This window comes from Cynocephalus volans, chromosome 7, assembly GCF_027409185.1.
Source record: "Cynocephalus volans isolate mCynVol1 chromosome 7, mCynVol1.pri, whole genome shotgun sequence".
NCBI lineage: Eukaryota > Metazoa > Chordata > Mammalia > Dermoptera > Cynocephalidae > Cynocephalus > Cynocephalus volans.
In genome coordinates, this window is record NC_084466.1 from 98,433,436 (window position 1) to 98,453,960 (window position 20,525).

The 20,525-nt window shown below is 38.8% G+C and overlaps 1 protein-coding gene across 6 annotated transcripts in view; it reads right to left on the reverse strand.

Moving 5' to 3' along the window:
• The window catches only part of SGPL1 (sphingosine-1-phosphate lyase 1), a 55,333-nt gene extending 35,260 nt beyond the window's left edge, over positions 1-20,073 (reverse strand). For 3 of the 6 annotated variants that reach the window (XM_063103001.1, XM_063103000.1, XM_063102995.1), the window contains exons 1-2: positions 19,918-20,015; positions 19,042-19,111 (exon numbers count right to left, since the gene is read on the reverse strand). In XM_063103001.1, coding sequence (XP_062959071.1) covers positions 19,042-19,068 — 27 coding nt within the window. In that variant the 5' untranslated portion in view covers positions 19,069-19,111; positions 19,918-20,015. Of the gene's footprint in view, positions 1-19,041; positions 19,112-19,325; positions 19,528-19,917 lie in introns of those variants that run through there. The other 3 variants (XM_063102997.1, XM_063102996.1, XM_063102999.1) reach the window with 3 other exon arrangements.
• Positions 20,074-20,525: the final 452 nt, after the last annotated feature.

The following is a 20,525-nucleotide window of genomic DNA, read 5'->3' on the forward strand; positions in this document are numbered from 1 at the left end:
AGGCCCCAAAGTGAAATGGTGTGCCTAAGCTCATCGAGACACATTCCTGACAAAGAAGAGCCTAGGAACCCAAGCCTCCTGACTCAGTATGCAGTACTCTTTCAGTTCTTGGTTCTCAGTGTTCATGGACAGAGGATCAGCTAACCATTACAATCCAGTGGCATCCCAAGAGTTTTCTTTTCACAACTCATGTTCTTGGCAGATTCTACCTTGGATGTACGGTACCATTCATAACAAAAATTGTATAGCTATGTCAAGCCGACAGATAAACATCTAGATAGAGATGGCACAAGAATGTAATATAATTATAATTACTATTTCCCACCATGTCTTTTTGCTTATAGCAATACATTTTTTGTCTATATACACCTTTATATACATTCATAATTACAATTCTTAGGCTTCTCTTTATTTCAACTAAATATATGTATCGTGTCTTTGGAAATAAAGGAACTATGAATGGTCATCTGTGAAGATCACTAGCTTACTGTGCAACTCCAGGCATATTATTTCACCAATCTATACTTCTATTTCTCTCTCTGGAAGGGAAATAAGAATATTATAGTCACAAAATAAATAAATTGTGTATGTGTCTGTGTGTGTGTGTGTGTGTGTGTGTGTGTGTGTGTGTGTGTGAGAAAGAGACTTTCAGCCCTTGTTTAAAATAACAGTAGAGTTTCCATAAGTATTCCTTTCTTCACTTTGTTATAAAATTAGAAATGTATTCCTCTAGAAAGAGAGAGAAAAAAACCACTTTGCCCAATTAATGATAGTAAAGGATATCATAAATGTTTTTTAAAGTATAATATTAAAGGAAACAAACAAATTCTAATAAACCTTTGTAGTAAGAAAATATTAACTATCTTTTAAGAAGCTATTGTCAATAATTAGTAAACTAACCAGCCTTTCCCGTCTTGTTCATTCCACTTCCAATCTAATGATTAGGCTTCAGCTGACGCCTAGAAGACATCAGAATAGTATTCAATAATCCTATTCATCACTAGACAAAAGGCAGCTGCGAGAATTTATGGGAGCTTGGTAGCCCACTATCCCCAATAATATGGAATTCTTTCAGCCCCCAAATCACTTTAAGGGAACAAGACACTTTCATGAACGTACATGATAGCAGAAGTCTACTAATATTGTAAATTTGGGGCACATTACTTAGACCATTGAGTTTCAAACTTTTCCAATACAGCCTCACAGAAATTTATTTTACAACATAATCTAGCATGCACAGAAAGAGAAAGATATAAAACCAAAAGTTTAACACCTTATTATTCATGATGCACTCACATTTTTCTACTTCTTCCTGTCTTTTTTTTTAATGCTTGACCCACCAAATTGATTCTGTGTCCCTCTAAATGGACCATGACCTTCAGTTTTAAAATTAGTGCCTCAGAGTGACTTTACTCCTGGTTTCAATTTAAAATGTGGTTGTGTAATGTAGTGAAGGGAGATAACACTAATGTTATTTTCCACTGTACACAATCTCAGTGCTTTTTATATTATGATTTATTCTCTTACCATTTTTGTGAGGCCAGGATTATAATGTGAAGTAATTAGCCCAGAAAATTAAGCATTCTATCCAGTCTCAAGTTACTTTTCTTTTGGTACTAGCCCACCGCTATCCTCAATGATATTAAACTCTTTCAGTCCTCAATCATTTCAAAAGAGCAAAAGTTTCAGTAAGCAAACTTCCCATAGTGGCACTATCCACCCCCCATCTACTCCTAAAAAAAAGTCTTCTTTGAGAATTGGTGCAGCTCCTAACCAACTGCCAATTAGGCAGTGCTATTTTTTCCTCATTTAATTTCTTCACTACCAGTTTATACCTAAAGAAATATTTTACAAATAAACATAACTAAAAGACAAAAGCCATCTGGCAAACATTTCCAGATCCACAATGAGTGATGCTTCTTTCCTTGGAGGTAAGACAATCCTTCCTCTGGTATTCAACAGGGGCTAACCACCTGCTGTGGTTTGAATGTCTCCTCCAAAACTCATACTGAAATTAGATGCCACTGCAACAGTGTTGAAAGCTGGGACCTTTAAGAGGTGATTAGATCACAAGGGTTCTGTCCTTATGAAATAAAATTGGAAATGTATTCTTCTAGAAAGAGAGAGAAAAAAATCAATGCTGTTATTGTGGGAGTGGGTTAATTACTACAGGAGTGGGCTCCAGATAAAATATTAAGTTCTAGCCATCCTCCTCTCTGTCTCATGTGCTTGCTTGCCCTTCCACCATGTTATGATGCAGGAAGAAAGCCCTCACCAGATGCCAGCTCCATGCTCTTGGACTGCCCAGCCTCCAGAACTGTGAGTCAAATAAACTTCTCTTGCTTATAATTACCCAGTTGATGGTATTCGGTTACATACAGCAGCAGAAAACAGACTAAGACACCATCTGTATGTTTTATTCAAAAGCAATGGCATCCCCATTCAGACAGCCTCTCAAAGCTGCCTACACACCAACCTACAAAGAGCTCTGCTCCATAATGCTGTCACTGCTATAGACATGCCTACTGCTGTTTAAGAGTTTCAGTTATTCAACAATTATTTTATGAGTGGCTACTTTATGCAGGAACTATTTTACAAGGATCAAATTTCACTCATTTGTTTCACTGAAAACTTTATCTTCCCTTTAAAACTCAAAAATTAGGTGACCACCTGTTTACACAGGAAACAGAAATAATTTAGAAAGAAAGGCTCAAAGGGGTTATGACAACATGCCCAGGAAAGGGTGAAGCACTTAAAAAGCATTAACTTATTTAGAGAAAATACATGGTAATATTTATAGAACTTGAAATGTTAAATGGCTTTCATGTTATTTTATTTGCACTTTAAAACCTCATTAGGCTCTTAGATTAAGGATGTATAGTATCACTGTATAGATGGGAAAAACTAAAGTCAAGAAAGGTTAAGTGACTTGTTCTGTCAAACTGATAGAAAGTGGCAAGAGTCAGGACTCCATGCTCAGAGTTGAATTCCAACAGATATTTGGAACCATATCTCAGGGCTTCAAAACATTATAAATATCTAAACATTAACTGGAATATGATCTAAAAGAAGAGTGCCAAAGAAAACCAAAGAGCTGTAAAGCCAAGCAGAGGAACCAACAAGATATTCCAAATGTGTTTTCTCCTTATTGCTCCTCTCACATTAAAGAAAATCAGGCTGAAGGTCAAAGAAAAACATTCCTGCTGTCACGCTGATCCACTCCACTAATAACTTCTGAACTATCACAAAGACAGAGATTCCCTGCCAAGGAAAATGGAACAATTTTGCTCAGTGGATTATTACACAATGCCAAGTAAGCTATGGTTGTATGGTCAAAACTAATGTGCACACAAGACAGTTTCCTTGGTCTCCTATAATAACAACTTGTACCTCTCAAACAACCTGCTTGTCCAACTGTGGATTGCTGGCCACAGAGACCTGGGCCAGCAGGTATGTTACACACTCAAGGAAACATTCAAAACAGTAATGCCTTAATGATTTTATTGATCTCTGTATATTAATTGTAAAATCAGAGTTCTGAGAAAACTACTTTCCCATGGACGGTTCCATAGTACAATTTCTGCTCTGCATTTCTAATGTACCAAATATCCAGAATGCCTCAATTCGGGTTACTTCTCAAGAGTGAATCAGGGCCAAACGGCATTAGCCAACAGAATTGTTGAGTTAATTTGTCCTAGAGACAAAGCATTCAACCCTGGTGAGGGAGAATAACCAAATAATGATTTTAATATATGAAATCTCTTATGGTACCAGGTGCTGAAAAGACTACAAATAAGAGAGGATATAGTCTTATATCATCTACACCATGTAAAACAGCATCTTCAACACAGTAAGAACTCAACATTTATTCAACTAAAGTGAAGTAATTGTAATCCTGCATACACTTTTGACATTTTTGCTTTGTAAGATCCTAGGAAGTTTCTGCCTCCCCCTCTCCCACATCTCTAATTAAGCTTAACAAGATGCAGTGAATTGAATCTGTAGAGAAGAATGGCTGGATATTTGCAACCAGACTCTGCAGACACTGGCACTCTTCTGAGAGGCTCACAGATATGCCACATAATAGGCCATCAGAGCTGAATTCATCCTTCACAGATGAAGACACTGAGGCCCAAAGGTCACACAGCTTGGAAATTGAAGAACCAGGACTCAAAACCTTCTGGCTCAAAATGCATTTTTCCCCCCACATTTTCCACTGCCTAGTTTTCCAGAACCAAACTATCAGTGGTACAAATCAGAAAACCAACAGATTCAAAACAGGCAATTCTTATAGTCCCATCATCTAATTTACTAAAAGAGACAAATTAAGGGCCCACAGCTTCACTACTCTCCCAGCTAAGAAAGACAACACTATCAAATGATCTGAACAGCATCCTACAAAGGCTGAGCACTTCTGACATGTGGACTGCTATTAAATGGGCTTCTCAAACTGCAAACTTCATTATTCTCTCAACTAGAGACTAATAATACTTATCTGCTTCTAAAAGGAAGACTGAAGGAAATTAGTTTGAAAAGTACTTCAGAAGAGTTGTCTTCAAAATCATAAAATGTTACTATTTGAAGGAAACTTAAACAGACCACCAGGTCCAATCCCATTTCAATAATGAAGAAACTGAGGCTCAAAGACTAATACCAAAATGTGCCTTCCCTGGAGGTCAAACTAGAGGCAGAACCCCAATTAGAATCTAACTTCTTATTCAATACTTTTTCTATTAAACCAGTGGGGTGATCAATATCATCCAAAGGGCATGTTTCTGAACACTCCACCCAGAGGTTCACTAAGTGTAGAATGGAGCTCGAAAATGTGTATTTTGAGAAACCTTCCCCAGATGATTCTGACAGGCATCCCTGGTTAAGAACCCCTTCTTCTCCCATCCCTTTCTTTTATAAAAGAAATACCCAATAGTTGATTTAATATATTACTGAAACCCAATCACCAAACTTAGTGGCTATCCAGCGCTCAGGGGGAAAAAGATACCCACACCAAGCTTTCTTTCCTGGGAAGTGTTAAAGTCAGGGCCCAACCATGTCAATCCACTAGACCAACTAATTCTTCCTGGCTAATATTTATTCTTTGGCCAGACACTAATGAAAATCAAAATCTTCCACCCTGTAATCCCACAGAGAAGAAAGGATTTGTTTTCTCCTCCTGCCACTTTCTTTACCTTTAATACAACTGCATAATTCAACACCCAACAGTTTTTCCAGAAGAGCCAGAAATTTGAGCTTTAAAGCAGGAATGGGCTGTTGAGGAAAAGAAAAACCTGTTTCACCCAGTTCACCCACTGTCTTATGGTCTCAAGATTAAATGGTACTCAGATTAGGGTGTGAAGTTAAAATACAAGAGACCCAGAGAGTTAGTGCATTTATTCTTACTCCATCCAGCCTTACAAACACAGAAAACAGCAAATTGAATCTGACTGTCTTTCATACTACATCCTGCAAAACTTCAAAGTGCAAAGTCAACAGGTAAGAAAACACTATCGTCTTTAGAGCCTCAAAAGGCACTACAGTTGATCGGCAAAAACAGATCACAAGCTCAAAGGAGAAACTCCCTCAGGTCATTAAAGAAGAAGTAAGAATTGAGCAACAAAACCAAACAGCCACTCCAAGCAACCAGTAGTGACTGTGAAACAGATGTGTTTGAAGAGGCTGAATCATCATTCCTTAGAAGATAAAGAACAAACCATATATTTCCCCAAAAATTCTATTATGAGTCAAGAGATCTAGTATCTCAGAAGTTCAACTCAAAAAACTTAAGAAGAGTCAGATATGCATGGTCAGTACTATTCCACAAGCCCTTCAAAGTCTAATTGCTACACTTACTGCTGGAGTATTCAGGCAAAGCACCTTTTCATCACTGAGATACAAAACAATCCTGGCCACAGACAGGAGACAGACATGCAATGCTCCCAAGTCATCAGGAGTGCACTCATGGAAAATCACAACCTCTAAGCTCATAAAAGCTGATGACCCAAACACTGCTAAATGGTCATTTTATTGTATTTACTTACTTGTGGTCAGGACAAAGCATCAAGTAAAGACAGATACTGATCTTGTCAGAGTAGCAATTCCGAGCACCTTTCTTCTGAAATACATCAAAAAAGTCTCCTCTAGGAGAGGAGACTAAAATATATAAGACTAAGTTCAAAAAGCAGAGGAACATGCTGAAGGATGTAGAAGTAGGGGTAATTATGGGTTTTGTAGCTAAATATACTCTCAGCCTAAGTAGGTAAGATAAGGGGAAAAACTTCTACACAAACTTGCCCAAGATATGTTGCTAAATTTGCCATGAAATCCCAGAGTCTCTTACAATAAATAGCTAAAATGACTTACCGTGCAATGCACAGAGGTTATCTTTCAAAGTACAAAAAAGTTCATTATCTTCTGAATACTAAAAATGAGAATTTCTTGGATAATAAGCAAGATCTAGTGGAAATAATCCCATATTCTTCACACAGAATGTCACAACTGGGGAAGAAGTTAGCGGAGCTTCTCCTTTTCCATACTTATCTTACTAATAGGGTTATTGTCATAGAGTTAAGACATCTAGACTTTCAAATTTATAACCATTTGTAGAAATCCCTTCACTATGATAGTCATGTTGCTATTAGAGATGAGAAATCTTGAATCTATGCTGAGATGTGTAACCTAAGTAAACTGCAAAGGCTACTTCTCTGGAGATTTGTAACATGTAATCCTATTCAAAACAATAAAACAAGGACTTCCCCTTTGGTCTCTGACTGATCCTCAACCTAGATAAAAACCCTTTGGAAAGTCTGCCCTCAAAATCCTGATGCCAAGGAGCTACTTTTAAAAACTGAAGTAAGTAATTGAGGGAATCTAATTTAAAATTAACATTTGGAAGAGTTTCAGACTTTCTGATAATCTGATGGAAGTGCAGGGGGAAATGTGTGCTTCCAATGGAAAATTATGCATTATCTAGGACACCCTCTGGGTCGCCTGATTCTAAGGAAGCTGATTACAACTCTGTAAGTTGTAAATAATTGATAGCAAGGCAAACTAATCTGCATCTATAAGCTTGCAAATTATGCCAGGTCCCATAAAGGTTCAGGTGACTTCCCTCCCCACTATGGGAGAAACTAGTTTTGCCTCCATTTGCACATTCATTTCAATATTTCCGATCTATAAATGTGTCTGAACTTCTCCTTTGAAGCAGTTATAACATATGCTTGATTTCCTCATTATGAATAAAGTGAAATCTTTAACGTGTGTTCATTTTATGTCTGTATGAGGGTGATTATTCTACATTTTGAAAATTATCTTTTAACAAAAGCTAGAGATCTTCACAGTCCCCCAAAATCCCCCCCCCCCCGAAAATGCTTGCAGACTTAAGATCTTGCAAATAATTACAAAGAGTTCAGGACATCCTGAAGGCTAGTCATGGTGGCCCATATTCCTCAGTTAATAACCCCCGCTCTAAAATGAATCATAGAAATAGCCTTATTCTTACAAAGGGTCCTATTACATATAAAGTAAGCCCAAAATCCCTATGTCTCCTGAAGGTGAGAACAAAATAGAAAAAATACTGGGTGTATCCATTACTTAAAATTCTCTAGGAAAAGCCCTATAACTGCAATAAAAAATGAGTGCAGTCTGATCCATGCTACAACATGGATGAACCTTGAAAATATTATAAGTGAAAAAAGCCTATCACAAAAAACTACATATTGTATGATTTCATTTATATGAAATGTCCTGAATAAGCAAATCTACAGACAGAAAGTAGATATGTCATTGTCTAGGACTAGGGGACTTAGAGGAAATAAGAAAGCAACTACTGAGTACAGGATTTCTTTGGAAAATATTCTAAAATTGATTGTGGTGATGGGTGCACAACTCTGTGAATATATGAAAAACCACTGAGTTGTACACTTAAGAAAATATCATGACCCAGCAATTCCATTTGCATTCACCAAATGTTCCCTCAGCTAAGACGAAACATCTAAGATTTCTGGATTCAAAGGCCTTCTTTAAATAAAAAATAAAAATAAAAAAAGACCTTCCAAAAAAGCTTCCAAATGGACCAAAGATTGCAGAAACTGCAATTCCACAAAATGAGTTAAAGCTCTGGACTCCAAATGAAAGCAACCATAAGTATCTAAGAATTACTTAGATGAGCAATTATGTATAAACTAGACAAAGGGTCATGACAGTCTAAAGATATTTTTTAAGAGTTTATGAACAGAATTATTAACTGCTAAAATGATGAAACTTTTAAAAAACACATTTTTTTCCTTTGGCAATTCCTAAGCACATACTACAGCAACTACTCAGGATATCTGAAAAGAACAATTACCTCAACTGACACCTTATCACTGCACTACGGATTCTGAGAGTCATGTTAATGTGTTCTATGGAAAGGCAGCTGTGGTGTCCTAGAAAGTCCAAACTAGTCAATCAAAAGCTTCAACTCTAATTTTAGAAGCTCTCACTTAGAAGTTGTGTGACCTTTGGCATACTACTGAATCTCTATGCAACTGAGCTTTGCTCATCTGCAAAAATAGATGCCATTGTTATAATTCAACAAAGTTCACAAGCCACCGTCTACTCATAGGGTTGTTGTGAATATTAAATGAAGTAAGAGAATAAGAAAATGACTGCAGATAATAAACACTTATTAAATAGCTGATGAATCTGAATTTTTGATGATAATCCTTTCCTCTTCAGCAAAGAGCAAGAGAAAGCAATCTTTGCAAAGTCCAAAGTCACCAAGGAGCCAGAAGAGGCTTTAAGTAGTTTGATTCCCAGGCCTTTGTTGTATTTCCAAGGCTTTCTTCTACTCTGGCTACAATTCAGCTAGACAAGGAGGAGGTCCACCATGGCATTCTCATATTTGCCCTAGATCCCCTTCTGTTAAGAGTTTGAAAACAGAATTTTCTATTTGCCTCAATTGTTTTCAAAGACGAGGTGCCACCATCGCTTCTCAGCCTTTTGGCTAAGATCAAGTGTAAAGACTAGGTGCCATTAAGTCTAGAACTCAATACAGGATCAATCTATTCCTTTTTAGACACACCTGCCAAAACACAGTTCAAAAGAGTGAGCTTAAATACTTAACAAAGAGTCTCCAGAGAACATGGTCTCCCCAATACTCAGTGTAAAGTGTAAATATACCACAACAGCTATGTAGATTCTAAAGAGTTCCACATCATTATTATTTTAGCCTTGGAATTAACTACTACAAATGGTGTTTTACAACTCTAAATTCTGCCCTCAACAGGGCCCTTTTAATACTCAAAAGAACCAGGGTTGCTTTGTTCCCATCAAATTTTTATTAATATTTATAGACTGGATAAACAAGAATACAGTAGGCTTTACTTTCTGGGGAAATTACAGAAAATGAAGGAAGGGCATTTCACATTTTACAAGTGCCTATACTACTTCAGGAAAGAGTTCTCAGTGCTCTCTCCAGGGGCACACTTAACAGAAATTTAACATTTGGTGCCCAAAGCTAAATCAAAAATCATATATTAAAAAAAACCCTATAAGTGTGTAAATTGGTACAACCACTTGGGAAACCTGTCTGGCAGTATACATTATGACACAGCAATTCTACTTATGTTTATGTTTACCAAAAGAATGTAGCAATGTCATTTGTAACAGCCAAAAAACTAGAAACATAAATGTTCATCAACTACAGAATAAACTACAATATATTTATACATTGTAATACTACACAGCAATGAGGAAGAAAAACCTATTGCTACATAAGAGCATGGTTGAATCACACAGACAAAATGTTGAGCAAAAAAGCCACTCACAAAAGAGAATATACAAGAATACTTCAAAAAGTTCATGGAAAAAAAAAATAGAATTAAAAGATAATACTAATCTTTCCATGAACTTTTTTTGAAGTACCCTTACCCTTGTACTGTTGTTTCCATTTATATAAAGTTCGAAAATCAGAAAAACTAATCTATGGTGAGAAGAATAATTACCTTTGGTAGGCCTCAACTACCAAAGGGACATGAGGAGCTTGCTGGAGTGCTGGAAATGTTTTATATGTTGATCATACTGTATACAAATTACACCTCAAAGAGAAAGCCCTATGCTTTTTTTTAATTCAAAAGTGATTTATTGACTTAGTTGGATAAAAGGACATATAAATGACAATGTGCCAGAAGAATGGACTAGGAGGACTGTTCTGAAATTTCTGCCCACAAAACAGGCATTCATTTAGTCATCAAACATTTACAGTTTGCCTATTTCATGACAAAAATCTAATGTGTTATATATTAAGTCAAAATGCATTATTAGATAAAAATCTCATTTTAGCAAAATGTACCAATTTTAAATTTGTATGCACCTAGTAACAAAACCTCAGCATATATACAACAAAATCTAATAGAACTACAAGAAGTAATAGACAAATAATTGATGAGGCATATAACTTAAAGAGGCACCTACAAAACAGGAAATCAAAATGATCAATAAACATTTAAAAGGGCACTTAACTTCATCGGTAACTAGGAAATGCGTATGGAATTTGCATTCACAATCAGATTTACCGGCCTACCAAGTTGGCAAAAAACAAAAAGCCTTACAAATATCAAGTTTGTCAAGTTGTTTAGAAACAAGAACTCCCATATACTGCTGATAATAGTATAAACTGTATCAGCCTCGTTAGAAAAGTTCCGCAGTATCTAGTGAAGTTATTAGGGATGTACACTCCTCACAATCCAGCAATTCCATTTGTAGATACAAATCCCAGAAAAACTCTTACACCTGTGATCATTTGTCATATATAAGAAAGTTCATCAAAAAATAAAAGAAAAAGGATGCCCACTCTCACCACTCCTATTCAACATAGTGTTGGAAGTACTAGCCAGAGCAATCAGAGAAGAGAAGGAAATAAAGGGCATCCAGATTGGAAAGGATGAAGTCAAGCTGTCCCTTTTTACAGATGATATAATCCTATGTATTGAACAGCCTAAAGCTTCTATTAAAAAACTCCTAGAGGGCCGACCCCATGGCGCACTCGGGAGAGTGCGGTGCTGGGAGCGCAGCGACGCTCCCGCCGCGGGTTCGGATCCTATATAGGAATGGCTGGAGCACTCACTGGCTGCGTGCCGATCACGAAAAAGACAAAAAAAAAAAAAAAAAAAAAAAAAAAAACTCCTAGAGTTGATAAACGATTTCAGCAAAGTTGCAGGTACAAAATCAACACACAAAAATCAGTAGCTCTTCTATACTCCACCAGTGAACATGCAGAAAAAGAAATCAAGAAAGCTAGCCCATTTACAATAGCCACCAAAAAAATAAAATATTTAGGAATAAAGCTGACCAAGGATGTGAAAAATCTCTATGAAGAGAACTACAAATCACTGTTGAGAGAAATTAAAGAGGACACAAGAAGATGGAAAGATATCCCATGCTCTTGAATTGGAAGAACTAACATTGTGAAAATGTCCATATTACCCAAAGTGATTTACAAATTCAATGCAATCCGCATCAAAATTCCAATGACATTTTTCTCTGAGATGGAAAAAGCTATACAGACATTTATAAGGAACAACAAAAGACCACGCATAGCCAAAGCAATCCTGAGCAAAAAAAATAAAGCTGATGGCATAACACTATCTGCCTTTAAACTATATTACAAAGCTATAATAACCCAAACAGCATGGTACTGGCATAAAAACAGACACACAGATCAATGGAACAGAACAGAGAACTCAGAAATTAACCCATATGCCTACAGCCATCTGATCTTTGACAAAGGCAGCAAGTCTATATACTGGGGAAGAGACTGCCTTTTCAACAAATGCTGCTGGGAAAACTGGATAATCTTATGTAGGAGAATGAAACTAGACTGGTATCTTTCACCATATACCAAAATCTACTCAAAATGGATTAAAGAATTAAATATACACCCTGAAACAATAAAACTTCTTAAAGAAAACATAGGAGAAACACTCCAGGAAATAGGAGTGGGTACAGAATTCATGAATAGGACCCAAAAGCATAGGCAACTAAAGGTAAAATAAACAAGTAGGATTATATCAAACTAAAAAGCTTCTGCACAGCAAAAGAAACAATCAACAGAGTAAAAAAACAACCAACAGAGTGGGAGAAAATATTTGCTAAATATATATCTGACAAAGGATTAAGGTCCAGAATGTACGAGGAACTCAAACAACTTTACAACAAAAAAACAAATAACCCAATTAAAAAATGGGCAAAGGAGCTGAACAGACATTTCTCAAAGGAAGATACACGAATGGCCAACAGACACATGAAAAAGTGCTCAATATCATTCAGCATCCAGGGAATGCAAATCAAAGCCACACTGAGATACCGTCTCACTCCAGTTAGGATATCTAACATCCAAAAGACTGACAACGATAAGTGCTGGAAAGGTTGCGGAGAAAAAGAAACTCTTATCCACTATTGGTAGGGCTGCAAAATGGTGCAGCCTTTATAGAAAATGATATGGAGGTTCCTCAAACAATTACAGATAGATCTACCATATGACCCAGCCATCCCACTGCTGGGAATATACCCAGAAGAATGGAAATCATCATGCTGAAGGGATACCTGTACTCCAATGTTTATTGCAGCTCTATATACAATAGCCAAGAGCTGGAACCAGCCGAAATGTCCATCATCTGATGACTGGATAAGGAAACTGTGGTACATCTACACAATGGAATACTACTCTGCTATAAAAAAGAATGAAATACTACCATTCGCAACAACATGGATGGACTTAGAGAAAATTATATTAAGTGAAACAAGTCAGGCACAGAAAGAGAAATACCACATGTTCTCACTTATTTGTGGGAGCTAAAAATTAATAAATAAATAAACACACAAACAAATAAAGGGTGGGGGGAAGAACACAGAATAACCACAAAAATTCCTTGAACTATTTAAGCCAAGTGCACAGATACGATGGGGGAAGGAGAGGAATGGGTAAAGGGGCATGAAAATTGAGTACAATGTATTTTGAGAAGTAAAATAAAATAAAATTAAATTTAAAAAATAAAAATAAAAAGACAAAAAACAAATAAAAAAAGAAAAGATTTAAAAAGAAAAAAGAAAAAAAAAGTTCATAACAGTAACATTCCAAAAAGTGCCAAATTGGAAACAACCTAAAAGTCCATTATTAGTCAAATGAATAAACTGAAGTCTACTCATACAATAAAATACCATACAGCAATGAAAATGAATGAACTAAGCTAATATGCAACAACATTGATGAATCTCACAAATACTAAGCAACACAGGAAAATCACAAAAAACACATATAAATCCATTTACATCAAGTTAAAAAAACAAAACTTACGGGGTGCACGCACAGGTGATAACACTGTTCAAAAAAAAAAAATACAGCAAAGGAATAATTATTCTAAAAGTCAGGATAGTGATTATCCCTAGAAAAGAGGGAAAGAGATTTAACAGGGTAGGGCATAAGGGGTCAGGGGTAAAAGCTCTATTTCTTAATGTGGGTGGTAGATACATAGTTGTTTTCTTTATTATTATTCTTTAAAATGTAGATATGTGCTTTATACACTCTGCTGTATATATAATAAATTTCACACAAAAGCACTTTTAACTAAAAAGGAGAATAAGCCCTTCTTCCCTTTCCTCTTCCTGCTGAATGAAACATGAACCTGACAAGGTGGAACCACAAACAGAAGTAGCCTGGAACCGCAGGACCCAGGAATGGCCATATTGGCCAGAAACTGCCTACTCCAGATTTCTCTTACTTTATTTTTTGTTTGTTTTGTTTTTGCTGGCTGGCCAGGAACAGGGATCGAACCCTAGACCTTGGTGTTATTAGCACCATGTTCTAACCAACTGAGCTAACTAGCCTGCTCTCTTACTTCAAAGAAATATACTTCTATCTTTAAAAAATCTCTATTACTTTAGGTTGTCCTGTTATGTATAGTCAAACCTAAACCTAACTGATATATTCAGTGATTTGGACAAATGAAAAACTTTCTAACAATTAAAGCTGCTCCAACAGTGGAAAGAAGCCCCTGAGAAAGTATTCCATACTCACTCCAGACAGGGCACTGTGGAAGGGATTCCTATGCAGCAAGAAAGCTGGACTTCAAGGTTCCTAAAACCCTTCAGCCAATTAAGATTCTAAGGCTATTACTGGAACAAAGCAGCTCTGGCCTTGCCAAAGCTGTGGTGACACTTTGCCTCCGAATCTATCCTTCCGTTACTATGAGCAAGAACATTCCTTTTCTGTAACAATCCATACCTATCCATCTTCAAGATTCTGCTCAGGCACTATCTTCTCACTTGTGCCTTTTAAAACTAACTTGACCTCAACTTCAGCATGTTGGGTATTCTCCCTTTCTCCTCCAGATACTCCATCCAATTTTCTCCAACTCTGCTACGTGCCTTACAGGGCTACCCTGTATGAATTAAATCAACCAGGCTTACTCTCTCGTTTCCAGTTAGGTTGGAGCAATGGAAGCCTCCAGCAAAAGATCAGAAAGTGGGAAAAGAGTCTGAGGTATTTATTCCCTTTGATTCCCTTCCTGCTGGGCCAGTGGTTGGCAGCAGCTGCATTCCTACAGGCTACCCTATCCTTCAGCTAAACTTTCTCAAGGCAGAAATTACTCCCTCCCTTGCCCCCTCAGGCCTAAGAATAACAGTGACTCTCCCTTGCTAGCCCTGAGATGTTTCACCATCCCCTGTTGGTTTTCCTTAACTCTGCCCAGTCTTTGTAAATAGTCTCCTGATCTCCGCAAGCACACTGTTGGAGTGTGCCAGAAGATGACTGATATCTCCAACAAACTAGTTTCAGCCTTCACTATTCCATCTTCCCAGATGGCTCCACTTCCCCTTACCCCACAGCACGATTTTTCTCTCAGTAAGTGGGTTCTGTGTGTTTACACATACAGACTGATTCACTACAAATCAATTCCCTATGGAAAATTCTTAACCCCAGGGTGATTCTCAATTCTGCCACTAATTGTACAAACTATACATACTATTAGATTGGGCAAAGCCTCATTAAGAAGGTAAATGTTACTAAAAATTTCTGACACAGAGACTGTCAAGCTAAGCCAAATACAGGGATTTGGAGTTTATTTATAACTCCCCTTTCCTTAAGACCAAAGACTGGAGAAATTATTATAGTTTGGCTTCAGTTACAAGACTGGAACAATGCCAAATACAGTGCTCATCCTACAATGGCCACTCAAATGTCAACAAAATTTTTAAATGTCCTATCTGTCCCAATTAATTTTCCCTTTCTTCTAGCTAATTCTACAAAGATACCAGGTTCAAATAATAGAAATGAGCTTTTAATGTCAATTTTTCAGTTTATTGCATAAATCCCATTTGAGATTCAGAAAGAAAACATCCCTAAAAAGGATTCAAGGGTCAAAGATGAAGCTGAAAGATCTGAAAAGATTCAATTTTTGAACCTAAAAACCAAAACACTGAGAAGCTTGCCATTTTTAAATCAAGAGTGCTACAGAAATGTTGCAAAGGAAAGCATTTCTTAAGAATATTGCTCTACTGCAGAAGATCATGTTGTACACTCTTCAATATATACTTGAAAGCAGCAGGGCTTGATCCATGGACTTATACTGCAACAGACCCATCAAATTCCAAGAAAAAATTCATGCCCTCACCCACATGAAGGCAAAGGTTACACAGATACCCAGCTATCTATGTCAAGGAAACTTTGACCAGAGTTTCTCAACCTCAGCACTACTGACATTCTAGGCCAGATAATTATTGGTTATGTTTAGTTGCATCCCTAACCTCTACCCACTAGATGCCAGTAGCACTCCTCAGGTATGACAACCAAAAACATCTTCAGACGTTGCCAAATGTCCCTGCGGGAGCAAAATTGCCCCTGATTGAGAATGACTGTCCTAGATAAACAGTTATCACTCAGACCCCAGCTAGCACTAGCAGGCCAGACATACTTACCTTGATTCGCCTATGAATATCAGCTAATTTATTCATCTTCGGAAAGGAAAAGAGAAAAGCCACCAAGGGTAGACTTGGCTTTATAAAGTAACTTTTCCTAAAAACTACAACTACTTGGCAACTTGCAAAGTGATACCACCCCCATGAACTGAGGGGGAGGAAAATATGGCTAAAAAGAATGGTTGCCAAAGTGAAGAAAGGCTGCTACAAAATTGCCTGACTTGAATTCCCTCTGGAAGCATCGCAACTCTCAGTAGATGAACACACACACTCATTTTATTTCCTCTGAGACATAGGTGGAAAGTATTACAGTCTGTGACATGTCACATACGAGCAAATGGAAAAACCCTAAACAAATGTGGACAAAATTGAGAGCAGGAATACACTGAGGGGTGACTGCCCAAGCTCCTTAGTCTGGGTTCAAGGTTTGTTATATATAGACTTCAGATGATCAAGTTTTCTCTCACAGCATACTGTCCACACAAGTGTTTTTCAATCCTATCAGACCCAAAGCCCTCTTTTTACAACAAATACTTTATAATGTTCCTTTACTATTCTGAAATAAAACTCAAAAATTATAACATTATAGCTATACACACAAAATTTAAAATTTCGGTATAATGCCCTAACTGCAATGTAAAGGAAAATAAGCAAGATTTTATAATGAAACATATATTTTCAGACAAGATTATACTGGAAGACAAAAGATTCCCTCTCCCTTCCCACATTTTCAAAGTGCTATACCACCCCTTCCGCTCTACACAAACCTCTCATCAGTCACAATGGTCAGTAACCTCTGTCCCTTATAGTGACTATGGCCCAGAGGCAGCATCACAGAGTAGACAGGAAAGAGGCATCTGAAGCCAGATCAATTCAGGTAAAACTTGACTCCACTACTTAATTGCTATGGTTACCCTCTATAAGTCTAGTTTTTTATCTATAAAAGTAGGATGCCAGCATATTTTTCAAAGGGTTCTTGTTAAAGTTAAAGGAGTATGTAGAGTATCTATTTCTACATCTAACATAAATACATGCTCAATATATATATATATATGTTAGCTATCGGAGTTATATTATTATTCCTGAATCCACCTTGTATTCTTTCCTAGCTTTTGCTCATGTTATTCCACTAGCAGAAAGGATGGGTGAATGGATGTCTATTCATGAAAGACATCCTAAAAAAGATTCACGTACAATGTAAGAAGCCGCATAATATGACTTCTCAGATTGTTTCTAATTCTGAGATTCTATGAGATGATGCCCTGCACTGAGGTTATTTTTTCATTCACTTAGGTCCTTTCTTCTCAGTTGCAGGACCAAGAACTTGTCTCACGCATCATATAAAGTAGTTAAGAGAAACACCTTGAACTCAGATCACGATGATTTTAGTGTTCCATTGAAAACCCAGCCCTGTTCATTGGTTCTTTACCACTTAGCCCCAAATAGCACGTTACAGTCAAGGAAGGGATGACAACTTTTCCAGTGAAAGCACTTCATGCAACATGTAAATTGTCTTCGGAAAGTGATGATTTTCAAGGGTCACTCATTCTATAAATTAATTCCTTACAGCAACAAGCAAAGCAACACCCTTAAACATTCCATATTATCAGATGAGGAAGTGAAAGGTATGGCAACAGCCTGAGAAATACTTCAAAACAGAACTGATTCCAAAATTAATATTCTGAATAAAAGCAATTACTGCTGAGACTGTTAAACTCATAGCTCCAAGAAGTAATAAGCACGTCTCTGTGCCTGGAGAAATATCTTACTTACATACAGGAATCTAATTTACATAAACATACTGATCTGTAAGAGGAAAAACAAAAATTGCCAATCATTACAAGTCATTCTGCATTAACCCTCCAAGATTCTAACAGTGGTTATCCCTGGGTGATGAAATTATTACAGGGGTGGGGGCAGGGTTGGGAGATGGAAAGGCGGAGGGGGGGGTATTTCCTTTTGCTTATTTATAGTTTCCAATGTTTCTAACATAATGCTCTTGCAATAAGAATTTAAAATTACATAATGCTATTTACTATCTACTGAAATCCATGAAATTTGGGGCAAGAAACTATTTTAGGTGAACTTTTCATTGCGATCTGTGGATAAACCAAGTATTCATCTATGTCTTTCATGCACAACCTAAAATCATCCTTGTTCCCTGACTCAAACCAAAATGAATTACAACTTAGTTTCCCTCTTCTTTATCCTTCCTGCAGACCTCACAGGTTTTACCACAAGAAGTCAACACTGGGAATTAAAAAAACCTCACTACTAGTTTTTCCCTATTTCCCAGTGACAACAACCAAATTTATAGGATAGTAAGATAAAGAGAGAGAAAGGAATTGTTTTTAAATTACTGATTTTGTACAAAGAGATATCAGACTCAGAGAAATGACTTATTAAACAAAAACTAAATCCAGACACTTTCTGCATATCGCTATTTGAAAGCTATGGTCTCCCCACAATTTTCACACAAAGAACCACAAATGTCCCAGGAATAAAAGGTCATTTTGGTAAACACTCATTTGGCAATACTATTCTCCCTGCTCAGGGAACAAAGAGCACAGCAAGATCTCAGGGGGACAGGAGAAAACAGCCTCTACCAAAGCAGGCATGCTTCTCAGCCCAAGAACTTAAATTCTGACTAGTTTAATTCAATAAGCAATTTGTTAAGCACTTACTATATTCAGAGCACTCTGATAGGTGTTTATTCATCTCTAAATAAGTAAAGCATAATATCTGCCTTCCAGAGAATCTTAACTAGTCTGGCAGACACACACTTATAAACTAATTTATGGCGGACCCTGATAAAATGCAATAATAGAGGTTTTAAAACTGCTCTGGTAGTATGGAAAGGGAGAGATTAAAACCAACTGCAAAAATCTTGAAAAAGATTCTTCAAGAATGTTTAAGTTCTACATATACTGTATGCACATATTAATTCATTTCTTCATCCTGATCATTAACCCAAAAGAAAAGGTAGCAGAAATGCTCAGTTACCAAAAGCAAGTGTCAGAGGTGAAATCCTTCGGACTAACAACTGAAAATTACAAGTGACTTCCAACAAGAGGATGTCTGGAAAAGACTCACCAACATTAGAAGGTCCGAACTAGGCATCTTCCTCTTCCAGCCGTCAGTTCAGTGACCCCTCTTTCCGTGTCTGTAAAAGGGAATCAGGTTTGTTTACTTCCAAAGCGTTAAACTGTCTCACCGTCCCGCCTAGATTTCGCCAGAGAGGCCGAGAAATGGTTCTCACCCTCCTTTGAAGGATCAGATTTCACTGCCAGATATCACTCTCCACACCTAGCACCCCAAACCAGCACAACAGAACCCTGACGCAACTAGGTTTCCCTCCCACAGCTGATGAAACTAACCCAGATCCAGCCTCCCACGAAGCATTCCAGCCAGGCAGACACTAGGGGAAACACCCGGCCCGCCCCAACTGGGGTCCCGGAGCCCGGAGCGCGGCCCGTCCAACCCAACCCGGGCTGAGGATCGGACGCTGAGGGCAGCCCCAGGCCCAGGAGACAGCCTCCACCGGACTCCGTCTACACACAGGAGGGCTTCGCTCTCGTCTTGACCCCTCCATCCCCATAACCCTTTCTTCACGTCTCAAGGATCAGCAAATCCTGGCCGCCCCAAGCCCACTCGACCCCACCCTGGGAGAGGGCTTCCAAACCCGCCTCCATCTCGGCCCTGGCGTCCTCCCTCCACCCCCCACGGGCCTTCCACTCGCTCCGACCTCGGCGTGGCGCCCGGCCCTCAGCCCTCTCAGCCCTCTCAGCCCTCTCAGCCCTCAGAGCCCGCCGCAGGCCCAGCCGCCGGCCCGCATCTGCTCGCCCTCAATCGGGCCCGGCCCGAGCCCTCTCCAGTCCGCAGCCTCCACGCTCCTGCGGAGCCCGCAGCGGCCCCTCCACCTCCCCCTTCCCTTCCCTCGGACACTCTGCCTCGCCGGCCCGGCTCCACCTCCCGCTTCTCTCCCTCAGCGCACCGCGGGATCCCGGGCCACCAGGATCCTACTTCCACTGCAACCACACCTGGCGCCGAGATTTAAGGTTCCAGCAGCCTCCGGCCCCGCCCCTGCCGGAAATGGCTCCCCGAGCCCCGGCGGGCGCGGCCCCGTCGCCGCCGGCCGCGCGCACGCCCCCCTCGGGCGCAAGGCCCCGCGTCCCCGCCCGTCCCCACGGCGCACGCGCGGTGCCTGCAGGCCAGGCCGGAGTGGCTCCCAGGCTCTGCTGTGAGTGACTGACACTAGTCCGGCTTGGGGCTCTTGCTTGCTGCAGGTGGTCACCATTTTCTCTTGGAGACTGGCTTTTTAAAATCAACTTTTCGGCCACATTTGGTCACTTGGAGCCCCTGAAAGAGTCGGCCTGCAGAGCATTGTGCAAACTGATTCAAAACAATCACTGGACATGGGTCTCTAAGATTTAAGATTTTAATGGGTGACCAAGGGATTTGCCCCTTGTCTCTTTCCTGGAAAAACTTGATTTTTCCATCGAGGCCAATGGTGCCTGAAGAGAAGCAACATGAAAACTCCTTTAATGGAAATACCATCCCCATCCTCCCCTCCCCAC